Raw genomic sequence first — 22,482 nt, forward strand, 5'->3', positions numbered from 1 at the left:
TCAAAGCTCTAGGCAAAGGGAATTCTTGGACCACTGTACCATAAATGACAAGTTTTTCACAATTCCTGCTTGTTAGTCCTTTGCAATTGAAGGCATTTTCAAAAGGTTTCTCCAAGGCAGAGATTTTCAATGCTATTTGAAATTAAACCCGTATTTTTTTAAGTTTTCTTTAGTTTTTCTACACACTGTGACATCTTATTTTTCAAAAGAAGTTTTCTTAAATGAAAAAAAAGTTTAACTACTACTTTTTTAGAATGTAGTATTTATAATAAAAATAGAGTTTGACACAATAAAAGGTGAAAGGAATTATTATGACAATAATGAATTTTTTTTTTTTGACAGGCAGAGTGGATAGTAAGAGAGAGAGACAGAGAGAAAGGTCTTCCTTTGCCGTTGGTTCACCCTCCAATGGTCGCCGTGGCCGGCGCGCTGCGGCCAGCGCACCACACTGATCCGATGACAGAAGCCAGGTGCTTCTCCTGGTCGCCTATGGGGTGCAGGGCCCAAGTACTTGGGCCATCCTCCACTGTACTCCCTGGCCACAGCAGAGAGCTGGCCTGGAAGAGGGGCAACCGGGACAGAATCTGGCGCCCCGACCAGGACTAGAACCCGTTGTGCCGGTGCCGCAAGGCGGAGAATTACCCTATGAGCCGCAGCGCTGGCCGACAATAATGAACTTATAACATGCAAATTGATTGGCTTATCCTGAGAGGTTCAATAATTAGACTAAAATGACAATAGCACTTTTTTTTTCCACACGCAAGGGTGCATTTTCAAAGGGGTAGTACTGAAACGAACGTGCATTTAATAAAACAATCAGGATAATAAGGGAACTATCTTGGAGGACATGCCAAGGAGGATATGGCAAGGAATACAAAAAAGAAATAGGAAAGAAAAATGAAAATGCTGTTATTACACATTATTTTAATAGCTATGACAACTCATAATTCCTATGGCCATCTCCCAAGCTACCACAAGTTCAGAAACAAAATTTATTTTGAAGACCACTGCATCCATTTATGTATGGGTCCAGCACTTAGTAAGTACTTAATAAACACAGCAAATGAACAAATGGATAAACAAAAACCATCAGTAAAACTCTACTTCAACAGAAGTTAAATTTCTTGGAGGTGGCACTGTTATGTTGTGGGTAAAGCAGCCTCCTGTAGTGCCAGCATCCCATTTGGACACCAGTTCGAGTCCCGGCAACTACCCTTCTGATACAGCTCTCTGCCATGTTCTGGGAAAGCAGCAGCAGATTGCCCAAGTCCTTGGGCCCCTACACCCACATGGGAGACCTGGAAGAAGCTCCGGGCTCCTTGCTTTAGATCGGCCCAGCTCTGGCTGTTGCAGCCATTTGGGGAGTGAACCGACAGAGGGAAGATCTCTCTGCCACAGTCTCTGTAACTCTGCCTTTTAAATAAATAAATATTTTAAAAATTTTCTTTCTTCCCAAATGAAATAAAAATACCAAATTAAATAAAAGCCTGTTAATTTTTAGGATTTTTGGAACTATCCATTATCTGAGATGTAGGGAAATCTTAGCTATCAATAGTTGTCTGTTAACGATTTGGCTATAACAAGGTCTTTTCAATCTTGAACTCAAGGTTTTGTCTTTAATTTTTCCCATCCTTATTTGCTTTACAAAAATTCATAAAAACTATCGTTTAATAGAACACCATAATTAAACTCCTTATATCATCACAAAAGAATGGTCTATAAAGATAATACACAAGGCTAACATCATAAGTGTTATGGTGGAATTGTGTACCGCTAAAATTCATATTGTAGAAACTCCAACCCCTAGTTCCTCATTTTGTGACTGTATTTGAAGACACAGACTTCAGAATAATTAGATTAAACGAAATTAAAACGAAGCAGCTAAGCTGGGTTCTAATGCAAACTCACTGGTGTCCTTATTAGAGGTAATTCTAATACAGAGAGCAACACCAGGGACTTGAACACACACACGGAAGAAAGACCATGTGAAGATAGAAGAGAGTTATCTGCACAACAAGGAGGAGTCTCAGAAGAAACCAAAGCTCGACAGCTAGCCTCCAGAACTGTGAGAAAATAAATTTCTCTTGTTTATGCCACCTAGTCTGTGGGTATTCTATAATGGCAGCCCTAAAAATTACAAAAGTAACGACAGAACAGAAATTGTCAAATTTATAGTTCTGCTCAAATAACAGTTGGTAAAGATATTATTTCAGTGACGCAACTTTAATTTTCTTTACCCCATGAAACCAAGGCTGGGGCTGGTGTTGTGGTATAGTGGGTCAGGCTGCCACCTACAACGTTGGTATCCCATATGGGCACCAGTTTGTGTCCCGGCTGCTACCACTTCCCATCCAACTCTCTACTAATGCACCTGGGAATGCAGCAGAAGAAGGCTCAAGTACTTGGGCCTCTGCAACCATGTGGGAGACGCCAATGAAGCTCCTGGCTTTGGCCTGGCACAGCCTTGGCCATTGTAGCCATTTGAGGAGTGAATCAGCAGATGGAAGATCTTTCTGTCTCCCCTCTCTGTAACTCTGCCTTTCAAATAAATAAATAAATCTTAAAAACAAAAAAAAAAAGGAAAAAGATGGCTTATGGAGAGGTAAGTACATACACAGTAATTACCAGAATAGGAAACACAAATAGACTTTCAAACATATTTTATTATGAAATTTGACAGAAAATGAATCCAGAAATAAAAGTAAAACCTGAATATAATACATGGCAATATTCTTTAGATTTCAGTAAACCTGAAAAAGAAAAAGAATTCATTAGATGAACTCACCCTTGTATAATGATTTTAAAGTATCTGGTTATAAAATTTATTCTCGATCAATTAAAGCCAATTACATTCTTTTAAAGCAGAAAATATTAGAGTTACCTGTAAAAATGGCATCACTGCACACTTGACCCAACTTCTCTTTCAAGATGAATTTCTGTTTCCTCAACAGCCACATTGGGGAATGAATTTAATGTGAACTTCTATAATTTCAACAGCCATATTTTGGGTTAAATATTAGGGACTATACATTAGAAACATCAGTGATATTTTGAGTTTTATAATGATTTAAATAATATTATAACTTAAAATACACTTTAATTTGACACATACTTTTCATTCATATGGCAGTAATTTCTAAGCTGGCTCTTGGAATTTGTTTTTTCAAATGTAAATATAAAATTGGGAAGATCACACAAAAAAATGCTTAAGAAAGAAAAAGTGAATGCTTGAGTAGGAAATGTGAGACATAAGAGCAGAACATTCTATAGTGCAAGAGTCAAGAAAACTGTATTCTAACTTCGTAGGTCATTTTCACCTTGGATATGCAACCTAAGTTCTCTGAGAATACATTTCTTTTCTTAGAAAACAAAAGAGAAGTGCTTTAAAGTTGTACGAGATCATTAATTAGAATACAATGAAAAATGATTTCAGTTTTATTAGAACATCTTAATTTTAAAAAGGAATGATTTAGATTCATGCATTAGAGAATTAATGAAAATAGCATTTGGACTAATAAACAATATATTCTTCACTCAAATTGACTTCAAAAACCACTTCACCCAAATAACTATGCTAATTCATCATCTGAGATATAAAAGTACCTTGGAAATTAAATTGCCACTACATTAACAATTATGAAAAATATGTAGTACAGTGTATATAACTTTGAACATACCCATTAAACAGATCTATTATTTCTATTTGTTCTGCATAACACTGATTTAATTCATTATAAATTTGACATAATTTCTAGGATGCTTTATGTAATCAAGCAATATAGTATTCACTTTTTCCATAGAAAAATTAATAGTAAAATGGTACATGAGTCAGATCACAGACCATGGAATTCAGCTAGAAATCTACCTTCATCATAAAACAGAATCATAATGAAACAGAAACCTTTTGTAAAGGTTAATCATGTAGTTTTAAATTTATTTTCAAAGACTGACAATATCTGGACCATATCTTATTCATAAAGATTCCATGAAGAGTATGATTTAACACCATGTTAACAAAGATACACATTTTAGATTTATTTTTGTACAAATTTAAAATAACAGGCAGGTGTTTAGCCTAGATGTTATGTCATCAGTGTTCTATATGGAGTGCCTGGGTTTGATGCCTGGCTCTGGCTCCTAAAACAAGCTTCCTGTCAGTTGTTACCCCAGGAAGCAGCAAGAAATGGCTCAAGTAGTTATATCTCTGCCATTCACACTGATTTCCTGTCTCCCGGCCTTAATGTGGGCATTTGAGGAGTGGGCCAGCAATGAGAGTTCTGTCTATCTGTCTCTTGAATAAAGTTAAAAAATTACAGGCCGGCGCCACGGCTCATAGGCTAATCCTCCGCCTAGCGGCGCCAGCACACCGGGTTCTAGTCCCGGTCGGGGCGCCGGATTCTGTCCCAGTTGCTCCTCTTCCAGGCCAGCTCTCTGCTGTGGCCAGGGAGTGCAGTGGAGGATGGCCCAAGTGCTTGGGCCCTGCACCCCATGGGAGACCAGGAAAAGCACCTGGCTCCTGGCTCCTGCCATCGGATCAGCGTGGTGCACCGGCCGCAGCGCGCCGGCGGTCATTGGAGGGTGAACCAATGGCAAAAGGAAGACCTTTCTCTCTCTCTCTCTCACTGTCCACTCTGCCTGTCAAAAAAAAAAAAAAAAAAAAAAAAAAAAAAAAAAAAAAAAAGAAGGAAAAAAAAAAGAAAAAAATTATAACAACAAAAAGTGGGAGTGTTTGGTACAGCTGTCTAAGTTGCAACTTTAGACCACCACATCCCAGACTGAAGTGCCTCATTCAAGGCCTGGTTACTCCACTTCTGATCCAGCTCCCTGCTAATGTGCATCCTGGGAAGGAGCAAGTGATGACTCAAGTACTTGGGTCCCTCCCACTTATAAGGGCGACCTGGATGGAGTTCCAGCCTCTGGCTTCAGCCTGGTCCAGCCTTTGGTTTTGCGGGCATTGAGGGAGTGAGCCAGCAGTAAAAAAATCTATGTTTGTCTCTCAAATAAAATGAAAAAACAATTAAATAATAAAATTTTGGAGAATTTTATACTTCTAAATTATTTTAAGATATAAATAAACAAAATTGATAATCTTATTTTCAAGTGATTTGTTGATAATGCTAACCATATCAAAAATTTTACAGATTTTGAAAATGGTGGGCAATAAGATTTTACTAACAAAATCTGTAATATGGTATAAATAGGCAGAACAAATTAAAATATATATATATATATATATATTACATGTACAAAGCTTTCTTTGTGGATGTGGCAATTGCATTATATTCAGCTATATTTTTGTTGTTAAACTCAGAAGACTGAGTTTTTTTAAACAAGCTATTCTTTTTACACATGAAAAAGAAAATCTTTTCAAGGATCATTCACCTGATTTGGTGGGTCAATTGGATGTAAACAACAAAGCCAGTCGCTGAATAGGTATTTTGAAGTTTTTTACCATTTGGTCTAATTATCTTTCTCTGAATCTGGCCTGTGAGGAAGGTAGACTTCTAGGTACTGTACATTATACTGTGTGATGAGCACCAAAATTAGGTGGTTAGTTTCTGCCATAACCAGATCATCTAGTTATGAAACACACACTGGATTTGGTTTTGAATCCTTATGGCTTTCACTGAGTTGTACTGAGAGGTAATCATCACAGTGTTAAGATGGTTAGGCTGTCTGGGTGTAAATCTTGCTCTGTCATTTTGTTAGCCTTGCAACCAATAGGTACATTACTTATACTCAGTTTCCTTATCTGTGAAATCTGTGGAACTGGGAAGTAATATTAACTTGCTCACTGAAGTTACTGAGCGGATTAAATGCCAGTATAATACTTTAAAATAATCACTAAGTATATTTTTTAAAAATTTTCATTATTGACTCAGGTATCTCAGAGCTCTATTGTTGAACAGTTAAAAAAATGCTGATTTTTTCATGCTTAGGTAGTTACTCTTACAGCATAGGAAGAATCAGAAATAAAGACTCAGAGTCTTCCACATATGGTAGTACTTTTACCAGTGCCCACCTTGGAGGTTCTGAGCTTCCTTATTATTTCCTGATGAGACGACTGTGCTGCAGGTATACCTAAGGTTGAAACTAAAAATGTTTGTGCATAAAGGTAAAGAGAAATAATACTTTTATAAAGTTCAGGATACCTCATAGCCAGTGTGGGATCTGATGGTGGGGAAAACGGAGTGCTAGGACTTTTGATACCATAGTTTTACACAGAAAACGTCAGTGTTGACACAGAGGTCCTCATGAGATCTACCAATTTTCTTTTAATGTTTCATTGATATTTTATGTATTTTTCAGTAGCATATTTTATGCAACTTCTTATAAAGAAACTAGATACTTAATATAGGGCAATAAACTGACATTTTTCATCCACAAAAACTTTATATCTAAAATGGGGCAGCCTTCCTTCGGAAAGAAATTAGTTTTCTTTTTATATACTTAATCTTGAGATTTAAAAAAAAACTACAAGATTTCCACTGAAAATAAACAAAATTAGATGTAAAACTAGGACTATAACAATGGTTCTTGAAGGTTAAAAATAATTATGAATAACAGTTCTAAAATAATTTTGAGAGTTAAATAAAGTTGACAAGTGTTCCCCAAAAAATGTAACTACAGAAACTTGCATAACAAAAAGAAATATAGCTGACTATAACATAAAAAGAAAGCTTTTTCTGGAAAAAAAAAAAAAAAAAACTTAGAACCATCCCCCCCCAACAGTGTTCCAACCCTAATAAATTAGTGAAGTCCTGCAATTACTGATGCTCAAGTATTGCATGTTACATAGTCTATTTCAAACAGAAAACAAACCAACCAACCAAAAAGGTAGTCCTTATATATATTAAAGCAAATGTAACACTAACATCAAAAATCAGGAAAATTATTTTTAAAAATTTAATTATGTAAGAAGTCCCTTTCACCCAAGGTAAAATTCCTAATTAATTTAATTCTAAAAGTTATTTGGTAACTGTAATAAAGCCCTTTCTAACTTTTTACATTATATAACAGTAAACAAACCTCTAATATATCAATAATATAGAATATACTGTAAAGAAAATATTGTTACAGCTCTATTAAATAATCTGACAATGAACCAAGAGATTCCACTAAAAAAAAACCATTAAAACAAAGAGGTAAAACCAAGAGATTCCACTAAAAAAACCCATTAAAACAAAGAGGTAAGTAATTGATTCTCCATAAATGAAGAGTCCTTTGCCCAAGAATAAACCAACTTATTTAAAAAATAACCGAAGTGGCTAATAGTCACCCACTGTTAATATGATTAAACAGGGTTCAATTTACAACACATAGGTATCATGGATGCTACTGATGAAGCTTTCTTTAAAATTTCAGCATATGTTAAATATTATCAGTTGAGAAAACATAAAGCTATCCCAGCTTCCCAGAAATTCATCCAATTTATATCAATTACAGGAATAGGTGGTAGGGGTTTGGGAGGGAAATAAATAATACATTAACTGTATAATAAAAATGCAGGGTTTATGTCAAATATCAAATTTATTATTTTTAAAAACAGTGCTTGCTTTCAAACCTTTAAAAATTGTAGAACACTCAAATTTTTCTGGCCCCAAACCCCTAAGTTGATTATATACTTCATTCTCCAATGTTTATACTTTGAGAACCTTGGTCTGAGTAGTTAATTTCAAAGTCTAACCACAACAACAATCAGGAGTAATATAAATATTTTTGCTCATGGTGGTAGGGGAGCATCTTAGGAAACTCCAATTTAATCTAAAGTTGGTATGCATTTTAGACCAAAAGAGCCAATCCTTTAGAAAATAATTTCCTTGAAATTTGTGGTATTTAAAATGTAAGATAGATGGAGTAAAGAAGAAAAAAATTTGAAGAAAATTATAAAGAAAAATTACTTTAACATTTGAGAGAATAAAATTGTGTTATTCATGACATAAATTGAACCCTGTTTTATTTTCAAATAAAGCAAAAATAAAAATTAACAGAACAATTCACATTGTAAGTCAGAGAAAGAACTGCAACCCCAATTTAACTGATTTTTAATTATTGCCCCAATGAGTTTAGAAGAGAAACAGCCCAAGAGATTATTGCTTAGCACAGGAATAATAAATTAATGTATAAAAAAATGCAATGCATTTTATAATTTTGTTGTTTTGGGTTAGCATTGCATGTAGCAAGGATTAGAAACAAAATAGAAATTTCTATTTCCTACCTATATCACTGGCTACCATCTTGGAAAACTTTCTGCTTTTGGTCTTCACTGAAAATAATATTTTGATACAAAATGTCAAAATCTATTCAGAGTAAACTAAATGAATCAAGAATAAATTTAAGAAAATATTTTAAAACAAAGATACTATACCCTTTTCTATAAAATTATTCATTTTTTGTTCATCATCTGAATTGTGTGGTGATGAAGAACCTACACAAATGAAGACAATGGAAGGAACAGGCACATAGTCAGTCACAACCACAACTGTCACAAGAAAAAAGTACAAACGAAAACATATCCACATATCACTGACCAGAGGAAAAAGATCATATATGAGAGTACTTCAAAAAATTTTTAGAAAAAATCAAAATTAGAAGATAAGTTCATTTTCATGCAAAAACTCTTTTGTAATCCATGCATAATTTTTCATAATACACTTTCCATGAACTTTTTTTTTTTTTTTTTTTTTGACAGGCAGAGTGGACAGTGAGAGAGAGAGACAGAGAGAAAGGTCTTCCTTTTGCCGTTGGTTCACCCTCCAATGGCCGCCGCGGCCGGTGCGCTGCGGCCGGCGCACCGCGCTGATCCGATGGCAGGAGCCAGGAGCCAGGTGCTTTTCCTGGTCTCCCATGGGGTGCAGGGCCCAAGCACCTGGGCCATCCTCCACTGCACTCCCTGGCCACAGCAGAGGGCTGGCCTGGAAGAGGGGCAACCGGGACAGAATCCGGCGCCCCGACCGGGACTAGAACCCGGTGTGCTGGCGCCGCTAGGCGGAGGATTAGCCTAGTGAGCCGCGGCGCCGGCCTTCCATGAACTTTTTGAAGATCCATCATAGAGTTAATAACAATTCTTTCAAACTGCAGTCTAATAATCAGCTCAGTAGCTTTCTGTAGACTCTAGTATATGTAAGTATTAATTTTTGACATTTTTCTGTAAGTAACACAATTTGGTAAAATCATGGTATATCGTATGTTTTAAGAGAACATACAAAGAAAAAGCAAAAATAGCAGCTGTTTCGTAAAGAAAATTTAGAAATTCCTGATTAGATAATAGAACAGGTTTTTTCTAGCAGAACCAAGATCTTATTCTAGCACCATGCTGGTAAAACTTTTGCTATTTTCAGGTTAGCATGATAGTACAAAACTATATATCCATTCTACTCTATAGTAGAAGTATCTTTAAAATATTGGGAATAGGGGCTATCATGGTGCAGCGGGTTAGGCTGTGGCCTGTGAAGATGGCATCCCACATGAACACCAGTTCCTGTCCCAGCTGCTCCACTTCCAATGCTACTCCCTGCTAATGCGCCTAGGAAAACAGTGGAAAATGGCCCAAGTCCTTGGGTCCCTCCACCCATGTGAGACCCACATGAAGCTCCTGGCTTCAACTTGGCCCAGCTCTGGCCATTGCAGCCATCTGAGGAGTGAACCAGGGGAAGGAAGATCTCTGTCTCTCTTCTCTTTCTTTAACTCAGCCTATAAAGTAAATAAATGTTTTTTCTAAAAAGAAATGAAATAGCCTACCTGAAAGAAAAACATAAAATAAAATATTGGGAATAATACTTACATTTTTATAAAAGCACAGATTTTTACAAAAATTTATTGAGGTAAGAAATATTTAATTTTATTTTGCTGTGACTCCCAATGTTGGTATATAATCTTATTCAATGGTTTTATAAATAAAATTTTATCATTTTTCTTTAAAAAAGATGTAATGTCTCATAGCATTTCTTTAAATTTAAATTTCTTTAAATTTTAAACACAAATCTTTTGCCATGAATGCAATCTTTTTTTTTTAAATAAATTTTTTTTCATTTGACAGGTAGAGTTATAGACAGTGAGAGAGAGAGACAGACAGAAAGGTCTTCCTTTTTCCATTGGTTCAACCCCCAATGGCCGCTAGGGTCGGCGCTGCACTGACCCGAAGCTAGGAGCCAGGTGCTTCTTCCTGGTCTCCCATGCAGGTACAGGTGCCCAAGCACTTCGGTCATCCTCCACTGCCCTCCCCGGCCACAGCAGAGAGCTGGACTGGAAGAGGAGCAGACGGCACTAGAACCCAGCGCCCATATGGGATGCCGGCACCGCAAGGCGGAGGATTAACCAAGTGAGCCGCGGTGCCAGCCCCATAAATGCAACCTTAAAGTAGTGTCTGAACACTTGTAGATACCTATGTCTTAAAATTAATTTATTTTTATTTATTTGAGATGTAGAGAGACACTGAGACACAAACAGACAAATGGACAGAAAAATCTTCTAACTTCCCAAATATCTCCAACAGTTGGGGCAGTGATGGGCTGGGGTCAGAGACAGGAACTAAAAACTAATTCCAGGGGCCGAAGCTGTGGCGCAATGGGTAAAGCCTCCACCTGCAGTGCTGGCATCCCATATGGGCGCCTGTTCAAGTCCCCACTGCTCCACTTCCGATCTAGTTCTCTGCTATTGCCTGGGAAAGCAATAGAAGATTGCCTCAGTCCTTGGCCCCTGCACCCACATGGGAGACCCAGAAGTGCCTGACTCCTGATTGGTGCAACTCTGGCCATTGTGGCCATCTGGGGAGTGAACCTGCAGATGGAAGATCTCTCTCTTTCTCTGCTTCTGCCTCTCTGTAACTCTGCCTTTCAAAATTGGAAAAAAAAAAAAAAGATATATATATATATATATATATATATAGAGAGAGAGAGAGAGAGAGAGAGAGAGAGGTCTTCCATGTGCTGGTTCACTCCTCAGATTGCTGCAAAGGCGCAGCTGGGCCAATACAAAATCAAGAGCCAGGAGCCTCTTTGGGGTCTCCCACGTGGGTACAGGGGCACAAGGACTTGGGCCATCTTCTACTGCTTTCCCAGGCCATAGCAGAGAGCTGGATCGGAGGTGGAACAGCCAGGACCTGAACCGGCACCCAGAAGGGATGCCGGCATTGCAGGTGGCAGCTTTACTTCCTATGCCACAGTGCTGGCCCCATAAATAAATTAAAAAAAAATGAAAACTAATCCTGGTCTCACACATGGGTGGTAGGAATCAAAGCCCCTGAACCAATACCACTGTCTCCCAAAGTTCTACATTAGCAGGAAGCGAAATTAGAAGTTGGAACTGAACTTGAACCCAGGCACTCAGATATAGGATGAGGGCATCCCAATCAGCATCTCACTGCTATCTACCTACCTACAGACCTGCTCTTTAAGGGCATATCTAAAATTCACTCATTGAATTTTTAAAAACTATCCCAGTTATAAATAACTTCCCCTTCTTGGAATTCCCATAACATTTTATATATTTCTCATATGCTGTTAACTGCTTACTCCCTTATATTTTAAACCTACTCTTACATGACTTTCCACACTAGAATCTCATTCAAATTTTGCTTTCCATTGTGATCACTGAAGTGCTCTATAGGAAGAACTTTGCAAGTCAATATTTGGTCAGTGACTAAAGATTTTCTAATCAGAAGTGAATACTTAAAACATAGTTGTAAGTAAATAAAAAGGTTAAAAATATCCTAGTAGAAATACTAAATTTTAATTAATTGGGATAAATTTTGAAACCTCAAACAACACTCCCCCTCAAATCATATTTTCATCCTTTGGCCAGTGACATCTCTTCCCTTACCAAGTAAAACCTGCCAATACTGACAAGATCCAAACATAGTGGTTTTGCAAGAATACTCTTTAAAAATCCACTTTAGTTTTGCTACACAGTAGGTATAGATCCTCATAAAACCTTTATCAAAAATATCACACCAGTAACACTGAGCTCAGTAACATAACCAGGGAGAGAAACAGGTGCAGTTGTTTGTCAAAGAAATATAATTCAAATTTAAAGCATACAACAGTTATGATGGGACATATGTATTTTAAAACACCACTGCCATTTCTGATACCAAATAGCCACGTAAAAGCATAAACATGTATTATTAATTAGTTTTAGTTAATAGATTTCATATCAGAGCAACAGCAGGAAAACATCTATATATAATGAAATTATTAAAATGCTTGATATTTTAAAATAAAAGTGGGCAACATGAGTTATAAATGTGAGTGAAACAAGTAGAATGCCAACCTCTGGTTGTTGTATGTTGTGTGATAGCTCATAAAACTTCTAAAATGGTTTTAGCATAATCTACTTGAATATATTTCCCAAATTACCATAATTACACAAACATAGAATATATTTATAACATTTTTTCTAAAGGCACACAGACTCTTCTAAAGGTACCATACTATATATTATGGTGTATGTGGCCTTGGATTTTCTTCAGTTTTAAATAATCTAATAAAAAGTTTTTTAACCATTTCAACGTAGTGCTAAAAGAAATCCAACACTTCAAAGTGCTAGTGAAGCAACCTGAGTTTTTGATACAAAGATCCAACAGAGGACATTCTCTTCATTTGTTCACGATGTGTATGTTCAGTATGCAGAACTATCTTTCTATTTTAGAGAGATCACTGGTTTATTTAAAAAGCAAATGGAAAGGGAAAACCATATTTGTTATTTGGATTTCCTCAAGATGTTTTCTGAAGACAGTTTTGGCACAGATTAGCTACACATCTGAGGCCATAAATCTTGATTACGGGATTTAAAAGCATTGCAAAAAAAGTTTGTCTTCATTATGTAAATTAATTCTAAGTAAACATATTGGTTTTGATAAAAGGCATAGAGCTTCTTTATATTTCTAGTTTTCCACTTAGTATTTATGAGGGACTAATTTTAACTCCCAACTCAATTTTATGCAATTCTCCATTTCCCGTAAATACTAACTTTTAAAATATTAAATATACTGGTTTTAATAATCTAGAATATATCATTTAATTACATTACTTTATATATTTGTATCTTATTTCAGTGTGGAAAGTATTTGAGGCTGGTGATTTAATTATTAATTTTTATATTTCTGGTGACATGATGTCCCTCTGTCTCCTCTGATTCACCTCAAACCCACCCCATCTATCACTCCTCTTTGACTATCCCAAACGCATAGAATGTGCATGTTTTGGTGTAAGAAATGAAAACAAATTATACCTGTATTTCCCTATTAAAATGCTAACAGGGATGAAGGCAAAAGAATTATGAATGTACAAAGAATAAGACAATTAGCCCATGCTACCTAGTAAAGATAACTATTACCTGTTTTTAAATGGCCAAAAAGAGAAAGACACACGTAAGATGTAAGAATGTACTGCCCAAAGGGCAGTTTTCAAACCTCATTCTACTTTCTACTACAAAGTTCTTAGTAGTCACATATGACGACCTATTCTCCTGCTATCTGAAACATGTGTTAGACACAATGCCTGAGGAGGAAAGTGGGCTATGTTTTTAAAAACAGCCTTTCCTGATGTGGCCGAATAGGTACAGTTTCTCAGAGAATTGTTATATGTTTCAGAGCATAACAAAAGACTGTAGAAATTAAGGACTCTACATCTTAAGAGAAGAATTCATTATTTATCAATGTTTTTTTTTTTTTTTTTTTTGTGATCATACACTTTACTTTGTGTTTCAAACTCAGGGAAACAAAGTATCTACAGTCACATAAATTTTGGCATGTTAAAACTATACTGTCTTTTCATCTGTGCCAAAAAGCAAAACACAGTTTAAAATCTGGAACCTTGTTTTAGTTTCTTGGGTTTGAGGAAGATTTTGCAGAGTTTTATTTTTAAATACTATATACTTTTTATGTTTACATAAATACAAGTACTTTTTGTATTTACTTAAGTAAATTTAAACATACCTACACAGTTATCTACAATTACCACTTTTGGGTTAGTCCAAATAGCAGGATGTACCTATCTTTTGAAAGTTTAGTTTGGGTCCGGCATTGTGGTGTATCGGGTAAAGCCACTGTCTGTGACCCCTGAATCCCATATAGATGCTGGTGTGAGTCCAGTTGCTACACTTCCAATCCAGCCCCCTGCTAATGTGCCTGGGAAAGCAGCAGAAGATGGCCCAAATGTTTGGGCCTCTGCACCCACATGGGAGACCAGGAAGAAGCTCTTACTCCTGGCTTTGTACTAGCCCAGCCCCAGGGGTTGCAGCCATCTGGGGAATGAATCAGCAGATGGAAGAGCTCTTCCCCAAACCCCCACCATAACTGCACCTTTCAAATACATAAAATAAATCTTCAGAAAACAAAAAAAGACCCTAAACAGCACTCTGGCCTCAGAATCAGCCCTTAAGGCATTTGGATCTGGCCATTAGAGTTTCTCAGGCATGGAAAGCCAAGACACCGTGGCAAAAAATGACCTAAATGAAAGAGCTTTGTGAGTGAGATCCCAGTGGAAAGAACGGGCCATCAAAGAAGGAGGTATCTTTCTCTGAAGGAAGGAGAGAACTTCCACTTTGATTATGGCCTTGTCTAAATAAGGTCAGATTTTGTGAACTCAAGAGGCTTCCATAGCCTCAGCAGCTCATGAAAAGAGCCTTGGGTGATTACTGACTCTATAAATAAGAGTGTCAATTGTTAAATCAACAACAGGAGTCACTGTACACTTACTCCCCATGTAGAATCTCTGTCCTTATTGTGCTATACTATGAGAATTAATGGTAAAACTAGTCTTCAAACAGTACTTTGAACTTTGTGTGTCTGTGTGGGTGCAAACTGTTGAAATCTTTAGTTAGTATATATCTTCTGTATATAAAAAGATAATTAAAAATGAAAAAAAGAACAAAAAGTAGAAAGTTAAGCATTTACAGAATTAAAAAAATAAGAAAAGTTTTGATAGGATAAAAAGGACTGAATCTTATTAAAACAATTTTGATGGCCATTTAATAAATTTCAATGTTAATACTTGTATTATCCACTTTGGTTTATATATTTAACATTGATAACTGCATTCACATGGCCTTTGGCAAAGTGAAAAGGGCAGAAAAGAGTATTGTATGCAGATGGGGGAAGAAGAGTAAATTATAAAGAGATACCAAAATTCAAAATTCCAAATTGAGAAATTCAGTAAGTAAATAACTCAGAATCTTAATTGTAAGGTATATCAAAAATACTCCTTTGTATTATTAATATACCCATAGGTCACAGAAAGACCTGTTTATAGAAAAAGAAAGAGGACTGCATAATAAAAACATAAATATATCAGAAATTCTAGTCCATGCGGTAGAAATAAGTCACTCACTTCATATTATTTATTTGAACTTTATTCCACCAATGGTAAGACTTAATATTAGGTAGAGATTGTGTGAGTGGTTCCTGTGTCATCATTAGCTTAATGACAAAATTTCAATATGAAATTCAAATAAGAAAATGTGAAAATGAATGGCTATATTTTAATTTTATGAAAAGAAATGTACAACTGGTACAAAATCAGAAAATGCAATTATAGAAAATATAACAAAGCTTTTACACTCATAGTTCTAATAAAATGTCACCTTGAAATATGAGAGAGTAAAATTCTCCTCAATGTTTTCCATTCTTATAATTTCTGATGTAGCTAAACCAGAAATGGTAAAGATCAAAATTTGTCTGAGAAAATGTTACTTTGATGAAAATTCCCATCCAGAATGATTTAATAATCACAATAGTTAAAATTATGAAATTAACTTTATTAAAAATTAGCAAAAGCTTTAATCCACTATATAAATAATTCAGAATCTCCTTAATTGTGATGGGTATCAAAAGATACTAAGAATAAGACTCATTTTAATATTAATATACACAGCAGTCACAGAAAGACCTATTTATAGACAAAGAAAGGAAGATCCCATAATAAAGCCATAAATACATCAAAGAAAATCTTGATAGTTTATAATTATTAAAATGTGAACAGTCACAATCAGATTATAAGCATTGAAAATCTCTCATAATCATTTAAATAGACAACATTCAAATGTTAGAAAAAAGGAGATTACATCATCAACTTTTCTTTGGTTCTGCCCTATTCCACCAGAGGATGCCAGGAATGCCTACAGCAAAAGATTGTAGATATCTAAGACAACCAAGACAATGTATGGAGTCAAACATATTTCCTCTAAGAAAGAATTAATATTAAGGAAGTATAAAAAACAATCACTTGACTATTGACAGGTAAAAGTTTCGATTTCTATCTAGTGCAAGCTGAATGTCTTTTCACTTAATCAGAATGAAAAGAATGTTTTTACAATCTTAAAAATAAATGTGTGACACAAAAATTTGCCAGTATGTCTTAAATGCTTTTCTAGGCAAAGGCACACTGAAATGCCACCATGCATTTTACAGAATCATAATTATTAATGAAATACAAAACCAGATTACCGGAAGTTGGAGATTTGCAGCGATCTTCTGGGACTGCTGTCCCTTCACTAATATCACACAGACCTGCTGAAAGACAAAACGAAAACCAAATCACACACAAAATTATATGAGCACATTGCTGTCTTCCACATACAGTACACATTTAACTACTGTCCATTTAAGACTGACGGTGTTGATACTATGCTCATTAGGTTTGATGTGAAACATTCTGATTTAAAAATATCTCCAACTAATATAGCAGTTACTAGTTAAATAGAAACACAGATAGAAAAAGAACTGCCAAATGAAATCATTTGTTATTCTTGAAGAGCATTAGACATAATACAAGAATTTGTTTAAAAGCTGGGATGTGAGGGGCACATAATATACTTCTTTTTTAATTTCTGGAGGGAAAGTAATTACTTGTAAATTTGGGATTTTTCTTTTTGCATAATAAGGACCTCAGCTTAAAGAGGTTTCCTCTGTCTTGAATATTTCTCTTAAGTATTTTTGAATATTCTAGAAAATGTGTGTATCTCTAAATTTGTAATATTTAAAATGTTGCATATGACTTATCTTGTAAAAGATATGCCTCTCATAACATGATGTCATCGAACTTTTAAAAAGCTCTACAAATACTTTCTTTCCACAGAATTATATAAAACTGAGCTATCTCATAGGATGGTCTAATTTCTTGTTTATGTTATAAACAAGAACAGGTATGGTAAAATATAAAGTAGGCCAGCGCTGTGGCTCACTTGGCTAATCCTCCGCCTACGACGCCGGCACCCTGGGTTCTAGTCCCGGTTGGGGTGCCGGATTCTGTCCCGGCTGCTACTCTTCTAGTCTAGCTCTCTGCTGTGGACCGGGAGTGCAGTGGAGGATGGCCCAAGTGCTTGGGCCCTGCACCCCATGGGAGACCAGGAGAAGCACTTGGCTCCTGCCTTCGGATCAGCGTGGTGCGCCAGCCGCGGCAGCCATTGGAGGGTGAACCAATGGCAAAAGGAAGACCTTTCTCTCTGTCTTCTGTCTCTCTCTCTCTCACTGTCCACTCTGCCTGTCCAAAAAAAAAAAAAAAAAAAAAAAAAAAGAAACTTTACACCTAACCTCTCGGGGAGTTTGGATATTAATTGATAATTGCCTGGCTTCTTCCTCTGATGTTTGCAACAAATACCTACACTCTCTGTCACCACCCTGAGGTCAGTGATGGGCTTGCTGCATGTGGTGCATGTGGATCCACGTTTTGAGATTCTACAACACTGACCATGTGCCAGATTCTGTTCAGCATTCTTAACACACTTAACAGCACCAAAAGAAGTACACCATACAATCCTCATTTACAGGAGAAGAAATTGAGGCACTAGTGTTTCAGGTATCTTTTACACTGAGACAAAAAATTTACTTCTGAAGACAGTCTGCTTCATTACTTCTGCTGAAGGTATTTTACTGGTGGAAAGTTCTGTATACATTAGGCAAATGTTGATTTAAACATTTAAAAAGAAAGAAGTTTTCAGTACTTCTCACATAAATATATTCAGCAGTTTTGTCACATAACTGGCACATGTTAAGTTCCACTCAATAGTAACAAAACAACCATTTGAAGGTCAATATTTCAGGCACAAGATTTGGTGTATTTTATGTGCCATCTCAATGATTACATTAACTTTATGAGGGACAAATCATCTCCATTTTAGAAATAAGGACCCTGAGCTTCAGAGAAGTTTCTTTCTAGTACCACAAACTTAAAATGAGGGTTTACATTTAAATCCAGATCTGCCAAACAAAATCCCTAAGTGTTTTTCACATGGGCTACACTTGAGCCACTTTTCTCTGTTTTGTACATGTACAATAAATCTTTATAAACTACACATGAAATCTAGTATTTATTGCTGGAAAATTTAATTTCTCTGTTTAAGTTTATGGTTTCTATCTATAAATATCTTTTGAATCTTTACTCTGCTATCAAATGCAGTAATTACTCCTTACATATAGACATTCTCTTCCAAATGTTCAAATAGGAAGCTTAACTTACTATTTAAAATACTGAACAAAACATTACTATGCATTATTCAAGGTAATGGATCTTCTAGTTGAGGACTAAAATCAGGTCACAAACTGATCCATATTAGCTACTATGTTTTAATCTGGGGGAGGGAGAACTGGCAAGCATTTTTTTTTTATAAAGATCCAGAGAGTAAATACTTTAGATTTCTTGAGCCTAAATCTCTGTTGTAACTATGCAACCTAAAGTTGTAGCCCAAAAGCAACTACAGACAACACATAAATAATTATGGCGCTACTCCAATAAAACTATATAACATCATGTAGTGAGCTAGATTTGGCCAGAAGATAGTTGTTTGCTGAATCCTGGTTTAATCAGTCTTGCAACTGTTAAAATGAACTAGGTATTATCGTCACTTCCACCTGCCTGGCTCACAAAAGTATCATGGGATTCTTTATTAAATACCTCAAAAACTTCAGGAAATGTTATAACGTCAACAGACTGCCAAAAGCCATCACTGTAGTCATCAACTAAGTAAAACTGATTTTACTACAACTTTTAGTTGACTCCTATTGGCATCTATTGATCATCTTTACATTCTATATGCACACAAAACACCAGTTACACTCATTAAAGAATCCTAATTTGTACATCAAATAAACTGACTTGTAAAATATTTGACCGTCAGCAATTTTGGATACCTCTTAAATTCACAAATTCTCTTGACATCTTTTATTAGTCTGCCTTATTTACATAAAGAGGCTTGGACTTCAATATCTCTTTGTCAGTTTTCATCCTTCTCAGACAGAAAAAATTATTCTTTTTAGTGGAGAGATGAGAAACCATTATTTACTTTTGACTTATCTTTTTCAAACATCTTTTAAAATCATCCCTAAATTGGGATCCTAATCCTTCATTAACCATATTTTCACTGTAAGTAAATATTGTTTTGTTATATTTCCTATTATTTTGAAATCAGCCTTAATTCACCACAGTACTTTTGATTTATGCAACATTTTTATCCATTTGTGACTGGTCCCTTATTTCTTTTATATATAGTAGTCCCTTATTCTCTGCTGTTTTGCTTTCTATAGTTTCAGTTATCTGCAGTCAATTACTCTCTGAAAATATTAAATAGAAAATTCTGAAAATTTTTAAATTGTGTGCCATTTTGTGCAGTGTGTTGAAGTGTTGCAATATCCTGTCTAGTATCTGCATCATCATCCCTTTGTTCAGCATATTCATGCTGTACAAACCACCTACTTATTAGTCACTTAGGAGCCACGGAGCTATCAGATTGACTGTAGAAGTGTCACAGTGCTTGGGCTCATGTAACCCTTACTTAGAGGATGTAACGATAGGTCACAATGCCTACATCATTTGCCTCATTCATCTCATCATTTAGATATTTTATCATCTCACATCATCACAAGAAGATGTGTCAATAACTATAGTCCAAACTGATATTCTGTGTGCAAGACCACATTTATAGAACTTTTACTACAGCATGTTGTTATAACTATTGAATTTTATCACCAATTTTTCATTGTTAATCTTACAGTGCCTAACTCATAAATTAAGCTTTATCATGAGTATGTATAGGAAAAAACACAGAACATACAGAGTTTAGCAATATCTGTAGTGTCAGACATCTTGGAACATATCCGCCATAGATAAAGAAAGATGATTTTATATTTTGTGCTTTTCTTCTAACACACACATATACACCCCCCTAGACATTTTCAACTAGTATGACTGGAAGCTCTACCTACTTCTCCTTTCTCTCTTACTTAAAGTATTGAAGATGTGAAAATAAGTTATAATTGTAGTAACAAACTTTATTTTAGGGATTCTTGCCCATAAATTAAAAAAAAAAGAAATCTCTTCCAAAGACCAGATATAGCTTTTGCCTATAATTTCTTTCTTTATAATTATTAAATTCTAACAGTACAGAAACACTTTTTCTCATTTGTCTATCATTTCCACAGCACTAGGAAAATCTTATTTTAGGCTTCAGAATTACATTGAGAATAGGAATTTCCCTTGTTGCGTTCTTCACTTTTCTGAATGATAAATTGGCCAAACAAGACATACATTACCCTATCTTTCATTTTCAGTAGAATCAGATAGTTAGCAGATAAATGGGTGATTGAAATACTTCATCACTATTTATCCCTGTGACAGTTTCATTATTTTTATGATGAAAATAAAGTCCCTATTTTAATCAATAGCACAACTGTATTGTAATAAACTATAGCATATTTAAACTTAGCCTAAACAGCAATGGTTTATCATATAAAATAAATTCATGAGTAATGCTAAACTCTATGACAATATTACCATTTATTAGTAGCAAAAAATTTTCTTGACTCAAACTTATCTACTAAAAAAGATTGTGAAGCAATGTGATGGCATTGGGACTATACTTCAATGGGCTGTAATCCATGCACTTTAGCATGGATTTTTTTTAGATCAATGCAATTAAACAACTTTAGTACCAGTTATTCTACATTTAGTTTTATTTGAACTATAATAACTATCTTTATGAATCAGACACATTCTTAAGATATTACTTGAAAATAACTCATAAAACAAAATGCTAAATATCAATAAATTGAGGCATAACAAGTAAATGTCAAAAACTAATATAGAAAAATTTAAATAGTTCTCTGCTTAACATCTAATTCTTAAATATAAAATGAAGCAAATAATAGTACAAAAAATGGGGTTTACGACAAAATAAAATAGAAAGTAAAGAAAATTAAGACAGGGGCCGGCATTATAACACAGCAGGTAAAGCCATGGTCTGCGATTCTGGTATCCCATATGGGGTACCAGTTCAAGTCTCAGTTGCTCCATTTCTGATCCAGCTCCCTGCTAATTGCCTGGGAAAAGCAGCAGCGGATGGCCCAAGTGTTTGGGCCCCTACTTCCTCTACATGGGAGACCAGATGAAGCTTCTGGCTCTTAGCTTCAGCCTGGTCCAGTGCTGGCCATTTTGGCTATTTGGGGAAAGAGCCAGCAGATAGATGTAAGATCTCTCTATTGCTCTCTCTCACTGTCTCTCCCTCTCTCTCTGTAACTCTTTCAAAATAAATAAATTTTTAAAAAAAGAAAAAAGAGAATGAAGACACTATTTTTTTAAACCTCATAGTAAAGCTGACTTCTGTTCTTAAACAAATTTAGACATTTAATTTCTAGTAATTTCATGTATCACCATAAGGTATAAAGAAAAAGAGCAATTAATTTTAGGACTATTAAAAGTTGTATAAAAATTGTTTAAATTTTGAAAACCTTTGAAAAATCTTTTCTTTCATGATAATGTTCTAACACTAAATATTAGTTTCTTTGCTTTATAAAGAAAATGAGGTTGAGATACAAGCAGTTAAATAGCTTTTTTCATATACATATTATGAGATGAACCTAAGCAATGATCATACATTTTAGATAGAGAATATTTTAATATGCTCTTTTAAAAATAAATGAGGGAAAAAACAATGATTTTATACACAAGAACAAACATGCCACAACATAAATAACTTACTTAAAAAAGAAGAACGCAGCTTTTTCACAGACTCAGAATATAAGCTAGAAACGCCGCACATGCAAGAAGTCACAATCAGCATACCTTAGTGAAGCAATGAAAAGGGGAGGAAATAAAAAGCAGACAAAGATTCTAGAATGGTGTGGTTGGGACAACAATCTCTGCTGAAGATATTACATGACAAAATGATCACACACTCACAAATGAAATGGAAGAAAAAAAACTTGTAAAAGGAAAATCTAATCTAAGTAAATGGAAGGTCTATATTCTCTTACATATATTTTCTTAGGAGTTATGAAATTGGCAGTATTAGCTAATAATGTACTTAGGTCAATCGAAAACAGAATCTCAGGAAGAATTTTCAGAGGCATTGAGAGATGAAGTATCAATCAGAGCTTCCCTGATATTCTGCAAATGAGTTAAATATCCCCAAATAGGGATCCCCTTGGTCTCTGGTCCATCTGAGCAGACCCAGGGCAAACTGAAGGCCACAGGCCAGTTCCACTTGTACATC

General features: G+C 35.3%; 1 protein-coding gene across 17 annotated transcripts in view; it reads right to left on the minus strand.

Annotated features, from left to right (window-relative positions):
* Nucleotides 1–22,482, minus strand: part of STXBP5 (syntaxin binding protein 5) — a 225,685-nt gene that overhangs the window by 50,275 nt on the left and 152,928 nt on the right. For 4 of the 17 annotated variants that reach the window (XR_016233648.1, XR_011388463.2, XR_016233647.1 and 1 more), the window contains exons 19-21: nucleotides 16,445–16,510; nucleotides 8,369–8,428; nucleotides 8,219–8,266 (exon numbers count right to left, since the gene is read on the minus strand). Coding sequence is in view for 9 of the 17 variants with exons in the window: in XM_002714865.6 (XP_002714911.1) it covers nucleotides 8,219–8,266; nucleotides 8,369–8,428; nucleotides 16,445–16,510 (174 nt within the window). In the remaining 8 variants the exon portion in view is untranslated. Of the gene's footprint in view, nucleotides 1–2,643; nucleotides 2,751–2,881; nucleotides 2,983–6,022; nucleotides 6,094–8,218; nucleotides 8,267–8,368; nucleotides 8,429–15,735; nucleotides 16,117–16,444; nucleotides 16,511–22,482 lie in introns of those variants that run through there. The other 13 variants (XR_011388464.2, XR_016233651.1, XM_002714866.6 and 10 more) reach the window with 10 other exon arrangements.

The sequence above is a fragment of the Oryctolagus cuniculus genome, chromosome 5 (assembly GCF_051225735.1).
Source record: "Oryctolagus cuniculus isolate XC-2025 breed Fujian yellow rabbit chromosome 5, ASM5122573v1, whole genome shotgun sequence".
In the NCBI taxonomy this organism is placed as follows: Eukaryota; Metazoa; Chordata; class Mammalia; order Lagomorpha; family Leporidae; genus Oryctolagus; species Oryctolagus cuniculus.